This window comes from Trachurus japonicus, chromosome 17, assembly GCF_045865225.1.
Source record: "Trachurus japonicus isolate A0001 chromosome 17, Traja_1.0".
In the NCBI taxonomy this organism is placed as follows: Eukaryota; Metazoa; Chordata; class Actinopteri; order Carangiformes; family Carangidae; genus Trachurus; species Trachurus japonicus.
In genome coordinates, this window is record NC_140923.1 from 21,429,993 (window position 1) to 21,438,568 (window position 8,576).

Here is an 8,576-nt window from a genome sequence, read left to right on the forward strand (position 1 = left end):
TCTGCTCCGCCGTTCTAAAAATAGCTTGCACTGACAATTAAAGGTAACCAACCTAATCCTAAAACTATAGGGATTATGGCAATGGGCCAATTTGCCGAAATGTTGAACTATCCCTTTAATGTCTAAATATAAATACACTGATGATCACTGCCTACTAGATAAATACTTCAGCTCACTCTGAGTGTGATCTAATGTTTGTCTCTGTAGTGCTGATGAGTTCTGGAGCCTCTGTACACTCTACCAGCTCTGGTCTTGTGAGCACACCCTCCTCCATGAATCAGCCAACCAGCACACAGGCCACCGCTTTCGTCCAGCCCACTCAGCAGCAGGCAGCCAATCAGGATGCAGGGTCTAGCATGGACGCAGAGCGTCCGTCAACCTCCTCGTCGCTGATGGGAGCAGGTGAGCAGGACTGTGTTTCACACCACCCAGTACTGATACACTGTCAGATGCTTGTGACATATAGATCCTTGCAAAAGTATTCATACCAATTGAACTTTTCCACATTAGTCACGTTACAACCACAAACTTAAATGTATTTTATTGGGATTTGATGTGATAGACCAACACAAAGTAGAGCGTCATTGTGAAGTGGAAGGAAAATGAAACAAAATGTAACTTTTTGGCCTACATGCAAAACGCTATGTTAGACGGAAACCTAGTCTCCAGTGTGAAACGTGGTGGCAGCATCATGCTGTGGGGAGGCTTTTCGTCAGCAGGGACAGGGAAGCTGCTCAGAGTTGATCGGAAGATTAATACAATCCAGGACAATCCTGGAGAAAAAGCTGTTAGATGCAGAAAAAGACTTGAGACTGGGATGGAGGTTCACCTTCCAGCAGGACGCAAAGGATTGACTTGGGGCTGAATACATTTGCATGCCACACTTTTCAGATTTTTATTTGTAAAAAATCTTGAACATCATGTACCATTTTACTTCCACTTCACAACCATGTGCTACATTGTGTTGGTCTGTCACATAAAATCCCAAAGTGAACAAAAGCTGTGTTTCTTCTGCCTCACTTAACACCAGTTAAACACTGTACTATCCTGTGTGTGTCGGTATGGTGTGGTATGTCTAAAGCAGGTACAAAGCGAACCAGAGAAGAAGAAGAGGAGGAGGAGGAAGAGGACAGCAGACCGGAGAGTTCTCACACACCACCAATCAATAAAAAACTACGACTAAAACCATCAATAGCACTGCAGGTAAACACAGACCTAGAGAGACAACGCCACTAATTGATAGTTTTCATGTGACGTCACGGCCCGTATGGAACGCACCCCTGGCGGTCAAAACAATCCACTTCCCCGCTGTCCGCGGCTTAGGACAAGGCAGAAAAACACACACTGCTCCCTGCTGCTTCAAAAATACCGGTGTTATGGCCCAACTGGTGTCTGATTTAACTGGTTACCGTACCGAACAACAGCTGTGCTGCACTTCCGTCCGCAGATTTGTCACGAATTCACAAATCAAGCCGCAGTTCACATGTCACTGCAGCCAATATGCTTCTGTGAGTGAACCTGTTCCACCAATCTACAGACAGTCAGCGCCACACTACTCTCACTCTGCACAATACTGCAGTGCACACTATGACAAAGCCTGTCATGATATAGTTACGAAATGGAAAACACTCCGAAAATACACTAAACAATACCGGTCCCGCATCGTCCTCGCCGCGCCGCGGTCGGTCCCGACTCCCGTTACCGTGTCGCTGCCGCCGCGGGCTGTGCTGTTGCCGTGTCCGGTGGCGGGATGTCCCGGGTTACCGCCGCCGCCGCTGGTCCCGCTGTCATCGTTGCCGTCGGTAGCGGTGCGTAGCAAAGCTCCGGGGGGAAGGGGGGGGGGGGGAGTTCCTCGCACTGTCCCCTTAGTAACGTTTAACCTGAACAAGCCTCTGATGTGTAGATCAAATCCACATGAGAGTCATAGAAACGCTGATTTCATTGGTGGAGGATACATCTGCAACTCTAATTAAAGAAGAATAGATATTTAGATTTCTTCACCACCTCTTGCAGTTTACTTCCATGTCAGAAAGATACTCAGTGTGGTCTAAGACTTTTGGACCCGACTGTGTTACCTAAGGTAGAAAGCAAGATGGAAACTTGGTGCTGAAGACTTGTTTTTGCTACACATTTGAAATTTCAAAAATCCATACTTTTTCCAGACCCTAATTTCCAGATTTCTCTGTAAATTTGTGTAATTTGAGTAATTAGATGTGTATATTGTAAATAAATTATGCAATTAATCATTTGTTTTCATTATTCTGAATTTGTGTGCCATTTGTCACCAAATAATTTCCACGAGATTGTAGCTAATTGCGCATACAAAATGATTAACCCAAACAAGAAGTTCTAATAAGTATTAAGATAATTATATTTCCATACAATAGTTTCCATTTTCCATACTTTTCCAGACCTGGAAATGTAAATCAAATTCCATACTTGTGTAAGAACCCTGTGTTAAGATTTAGTTTGGGTCTGTTGGGTTTGTCATCTTCACTGTGTTCTGTTATGTATTCAATCCTTAGCAGTCTGTAATTATCTGTGTAACTGTGTTTCAGATGGAAGGCGATGAGGAGATGGAAGGAGAGCTGAGGGATGAGGGGGAACAACAGGATTCACCAGACGACAGTCAGGTTAGAAACCAAAGCAGGAAGTGCTGAACAAAACAAATCTCCACATGTGCAATGAACGCATCACAAAAAAAAATACCGGTTTTATATTTGGCTTCAGGAGCTTCCGGAGGAGGGGTTCCCTGTTTTAGCTGAAGACGACGAGGACATTGACGAAGAGGGCGTGTCCCAGTCCGTCCCCTCCTATCAGATGTCCTCTCAGGCCTCCTCTGTCGTCCGGGACGTCATAGTGATCGACACAGACAGCGAGAGCCGGGAGAGCAAAGAGGGAGAGGAGAAGCAGGAGGATGATGGAGAGGAGGAAGAGGAGGAAGAAGAAGAAGAAGAGGAGGAAGAGGAGGAGGAGGAGGTGCTGCTCTGCTTATTCCCACACAGTTTCCAGATCCGATGTGTTGTGTGGAGTGAATAACCTGGCTTTGACGATCTGTGTCTGATTTCCTCAGTATAAAGAGGAAGAGGATGACGATGAGGACGAGGACGCAGACGACGGGACGAGAGGAGGAGACGAGAGCAACGAGAGGAGCGGAGACGCCGAAGACGAGGGAGAGGACGAGGATCCGTCAGAGGCAGAGGAGAATGTGTGCGGGGGGTCGTCCGCCGACTCCCAGCGTCCCTCTGAGCTGCCACACAGCAGTGAGCACGCACACGCACACACACACACACACACACACACACACACAGCACCTCAGTGTGTCTTCATGATGACGTTAGCTCATGCTCATCTCCCCTCCAGGTGAAGGCAGCGGCGGCGCCACATCAGAGTCCGACCCCACCAGAGACGCTGTGCACTTCCCCCCGACCTCCTCCTCCTCTCTACCCTCCTCCTCTTCCTCCCCCCTCACACCCCGCCTGCCCCATCCCCGCCGGCCCACACACTCTCTCCCACCAAGGCTCTACATCCAGCCCCCAGCGCCAGAACTGGGACCCCCACACACACAGGTAAACACACACACACCCCATTATGTTTTCAGTTTAAAACCGTGTTTAAATCCTTTGAATCATTACTTTTAAAGGAATAGTTCAACATTTTGGCAAATTGGCCCATTGCCATAATCCCCATGGTTTTAGGAGTAGGTTCGAACGGTGGATTTCTTGGTTTCCTTCATCAAACTCATCAAATACACAATCCAACAACTCCAAAACGTCTGATGAGGGAAACCAAGAAATCCCATTAGCCTCCGTAGCTTAGCTCTGAGCAGCTCTTCTAAAAACAGCTTGCACTGACAATTAAAGGTAACAAACCTATTGCTAAAACTAATGTTGAACTATCCCTTTAAGTATGAGTTACTCATTAATATAGAATTATGACACCCCACACACACACACACACTTTTTTTTCTTTTCTTTTCCTTGTTTTGTCTTGGTACATGTAAATTGTTTCATCCTGTGAATAAATACTAATATAAAAACAACAAAAACTATATCAGCAAATACAATTTTCAACATTCAGCCCTCTAAAAAGACAAAAAAAAACATATTGACCATATTTGTATGGTGTCAGATACAACATATCTAAAAACATGAAGAAAAAATAAACATTCCTCCACTGTTTTGTGAAAGAGCTGCTGAAGATAATGTGTTTGTGTGTGTTTGTGTGTTGAACAGAGACAGCCCTCTCAGATGCGCAGACCGTCAGTAGGACGAGGACTTCAGCTCACCCCAGGAATAGGCAGCCAAGTAAGAGAAGAATCCTGCAGTGACTGACTGTGTTTCATCTGCTCCGTGGTGTCTTTATTGTATGTCTCCGAACACTCACCTGTGTGTTCACCTTCACCGAGCCCACAGGCTCAACGGTCATGTGTTTGTGTTACAGCCACATTTCTTTGATGACGACGACAGGATGGTTCCCAGTACTCCCACTTTAGTGGTCCCACACCGCACTGACGGCTTCGCTGAGGCTATACAGTAAGATACACACAGTGTTTCAGTCAGACTATAATATAAGGTACATAATACACACACCTTGTAAATCTCGGAATGATTATTATCAGAATGAGCCGGGCAGCGCTCGGAGATGACATCATCCAGGTCAGAGGTCAGTAGGTCAACCTACAGACCACGGATGTTGATAACAGCTAACCCTGGACTCAGCGGGGAATAGCACTAGCGTATCATAACAAAATATAGGTGAAATGAATGAGTTTCGCGGCGGATAATGTGTTATTTAGATGCTGCATTGCGTGCCCCGTGTACTCGCATTATACGGATATACGCGGCTCTCAGCTGGAGCTAATTTGGTCGAAACGACTTGTAATGACACCAAAGTTATCTGGGTGAGGAAATGATCATATTTTAACCCAGAAATAAGGTCCAGATTGTAAAAAACGTCAATTCCCCTTTAATGTGTTGAGGGTTACAGTAATAACTTGGCTGTGTATTGTGTTTAGAGTGTAGCTGAGGTCTCATCATGTCTCATCATGTCTTTGTCTTTCATCTACTCAGTTCTCCTCAGGTAGCAGGTCTGTCCACCAGGTTTAGATTTGGACCTCCAGAAGACCTGCTGCCTCAGACATCAGCCTCACACTCTGACCTGGGACAGCTGGCCTCTCAAGGAGGTAACACACACACACACACACACACACACACACACACACGCGTAACCTAGTACTTAAATTACTTTCTAACACTTCATCCCGTCTAACTGCTGCTGTGTTGTAGGTTTGGGAATGTATGAGTCTCCTCTGTTCCTGGCTGCTCATGATGATGATGGGGGAGGGAGGAGTGTCCCCACCACACCGTTACAGGTGGCTGCACCAGGTAAGACACACACACACACACAGACACACACACAGCTCTACAGCACCCGTTAGACTGTAAATGCATCATCTTGTCCCCTGACTCTCCGTCTCTGTCAGTGACGGTCTTCACCGAGTCTCTGCCCTCAGACGGTGGTGACAACATGGCCTCCCAGTCCGTTCCCATGGTAACCGCCTCCACTGGGATGCCTGCTGCTGCCGATGACGGAGACGAGGTGTTTGTGGAGCAGGAAGGAGAGAGGTGAGTCAGGCCTGAGCCGACGGCAAACTAAATGTTTGGTTGCAATATAGGAGACAGAAAGATGAGACGGAGGTTCATGTTGGTGATTTAGAAAAGACTTGTTGTCTTGAGTTCACACTAACCCACTGGCTTCAGCAGGGAATCACACACTTAAAGTGATACTTCACCCATACCGATAATTCACCAATTTTCTACTCACCGTCATGCCAAGGAAGGGTTCGGACAACTTTTGTAATTATCAAAACGCTTTTGGAGTTCCAGGGGGGGTCCGGCTGGCAACGGATTTTCATATAATGGCGGCAGATAGAGTTCAGTTTTGAATTGTCCAAAACGCACACTATGAAACATCCAAATACCTCCATACTGCTCGTCTGTACTGACCCAAGTGTCCTGAAGCCGCCACATGAAAAAGTTGTTAGGAAAAAAAATAACTTGATTTCTATTGTAGTAGTAGTAGTAGTAGTAGTAGCTCCCAGTGGCTCTGTTGATGTTTGTGCGCATGCGCAAGATTTTCTGCTAGATGTTCGTTCATCGTCGTAAATCATCGGATGTATGATGTAAACACTGAAGAACATCTCGCAGCAAATCTCGTGCATCTCATGCAGCCACTGGGATCATGGGACCCTTTACATAGTTTCCTAATGCTCAGGAGGATTATTGATCAGCTGTTTTCTTAGTTATTGTGCAGCATGGAGCACCTTCTGATTTTACCTGTGTGTGTTTTTTCCTCAGATCTGGGATTGAGGCGAGTCTGGAGAGTCAGACAGACATGGAGTCAACGGGACAGAGTGACGATGCATCACTACCGTCCACCAGCCAAGACCCAGGTAACAGACAGAATTCACCTGCAAGGACATGACTCGGGGAGGCTAGAATGCACTCTCCTTTTCGGAGGATTTGCTGGTTGCAAAAGGAACTTAAGTCTCTTAGTTTCACTCCGGTAATCTTACAATACTGGTCAGGCTGTTTCTGTCTAACTGAAAGACGGTGAAACCAGCAAATAAAAGAAAAGCACATAAGGCTCTCAATAAATGCTTGATAGAATCGACAGAGTATAACAGGCCTGACAGAGAAAGAATTTAGTTTCCTGAGAAGATGAATTCTCTGTTGTCCTCGCTTCACAATAAAATCTGTGTTCACATCAAGTTTGAGATGGTCGTCAAAAAGTATTTGTATGATGCACTCAGAAGGAAAACGTCACGGACAGTCAAAACCAATCTGAGTGTTTGGAGCTGTTCAGACTGAGACGCATCTGTCAAATGTGATTTGAAACTAACCTCCCAAAGGTGGTTTCGATCCGGTTTGCAAAAATCAGATTTCATATTATCTGTGACTGTACAGACTTTAAAAGAGGCACCCGGTTCCAATCTGGATGGGCTAAAAATCTGATTTTGGCTGGCAGTCTGACCACGGCCTAAGTGTTTGTAGTTCGTTGACACTTGGCCTCGGCTGAAAATCTTTCACAGTGTCCCTGTCAACAGTTCATGGCATAAAAGCCCAAAAAATATATACTTTAAAAAAAAAAAAAAAAAAAACAGTTCATGGACACTTACACCAGAGGTACACACATAAAGATAATCTGGCTGATTTCCCTCCTTCCGACCAAGGACAGCAAACGCCCGATTATCTGATGGCTCTGAACATTAACCTACGAGATTCTCCTGTGGTGTGAGGTGTGTGAAGAGTCAATTTCACCTGACAATCTGCACGGAAAATGGTCGATGCTGACGGTCGTAAATGTTAAACCTTTTCAATATTTACGATTAAAAGTCGTCCTGTGTGTGCGGGAAGCGGAAAATCCTGAGTCACCGACTCTGCGGAATGTGACGTGGAATTGAATGTACAGTAGCCAATATAGAAGCGAGCTGTATGAAGAACCCGAAGAACAAACCAGTATGGCTACCATCCCCACGGCTACCATCAACAAAGCGAACACTCAAAGTTCATGTTTGATCACGCGACATTTCTGCCATGGGGGGACAGTGTGTTACAAGACAAATCTTCAGGTGTGTGGTGTGCTGTATTGGGAATATCGGAGCACACCACACACAATACAATCAAAACTGATCAATCAATGATTTTTTATCTTTATGTGTGGAGTCTCTCACGGATAAAAAATCTGTTGAGATTTAGAAAATCTTTTGTGTGTAGCAGGCTTTAGTTGTGTCCTGTCACAGACAGTTTGATATCCAGTCTGCTCTCTGGTTCCTTCTCAGACACCAGCAGCGTTCCCCAGCAGCGCACGCCGAACCAGCCTCCAATCAGCAGCCAGCAGTCGGGCCGAGTAGGCAGAGGAGGCACCAGGATGTTTATCCGCAAAGGTAAGGAAATGAAACGCTCCTGGAGGTCTGGACTGGCAGCGCCTCAGTAAACATGATGTTACAGAACAGAGACTCCATTCAGTCAGAGTATGATGATGGTTTTTATTGAAGTAGAATAAGCAGAAAGCAGCATTACAGACATTCTAGGGATAATATCATGATGTGGGAGGAAACTGATCATCTCATTTGTTTATCCTAACCTGCTCTCCTCTCTCGTTGTCTGTTCTCAGGAAACTTCTCTCAAGGAGGAAGAGGAGGGGGGCTGGGCAGAGGGGGCATCGCATAGTGATGATGTCAGCACAGCAACCAATGAGGACTTTGAAAAGATGCTTCATTAATTCATTAATTGAATTTTGAGACATATATCTTGTCCAATCGAATCACACAATTCCAATGTGTGAGACGTTTCTCTCATGTCTACGATTGTGTTGCTGATTAGGTCCACTGAGGTTTTAGTTGTGTTTTGTAATTGTTTCTCATGTGTTAATGAGAGCAGCCCTGGTTTTTGTAATGTTAGTTTCTTTATGTTTTCTGTCAGTGAGCTGTTAATACACTTGTTTTAATAATAAAGCTGAATAATGAGTAGCAGCGACACTGGAGCGAGTCATCAGTCGTGAAAAACATCAGC

General features: G+C 45.4%; 1 protein-coding gene across 6 annotated transcripts in view; it reads left to right on the forward strand.

Annotated features, from left to right (window-relative positions):
* The window catches only part of LOC146970595 (nucleoprotein TPR-like), a 35,239-nt gene extending 26,703 nt beyond the window's left edge, over positions 1-8,536 (forward strand). For 2 of the 6 annotated variants that reach the window (XM_085806104.1, XM_085806103.1), the window contains exons 42-55: positions 208-402; positions 1,082-1,203; positions 2,559-2,633; positions 2,731-2,979; positions 3,074-3,263; positions 3,364-3,569; positions 4,236-4,307; positions 4,444-4,535; positions 5,073-5,185; positions 5,289-5,387; positions 5,486-5,627; positions 6,360-6,454; positions 7,844-7,948; positions 8,179-8,536. In XM_085806104.1, coding sequence (XP_085662230.1) covers positions 208-402; positions 1,082-1,203; positions 2,559-2,633; positions 2,731-2,979; positions 3,074-3,263; positions 3,364-3,569; positions 4,236-4,307; positions 4,444-4,535; positions 5,073-5,185; positions 5,289-5,387; positions 5,486-5,627; positions 6,360-6,454; positions 7,844-7,948; positions 8,179-8,234 — 1,811 coding nt within the window. In that variant the 3' untranslated portion in view covers positions 8,235-8,536. The remainder of the gene's footprint in view (positions 1-207; positions 403-1,081; positions 1,204-2,558; positions 2,634-2,730; positions 2,980-3,073; positions 3,264-3,363; positions 3,570-4,235; positions 4,308-4,443; positions 4,536-5,072; positions 5,186-5,288; positions 5,388-5,485; positions 5,628-6,359; positions 6,455-7,843; positions 7,949-8,178) is intronic. The other 4 variants (XM_085806108.1, XM_085806109.1, XM_085806107.1 and 1 more) reach the window with 4 other exon arrangements.
* The last annotated feature ends 40 nt before the right edge of the window (positions 8,537-8,576 follow it).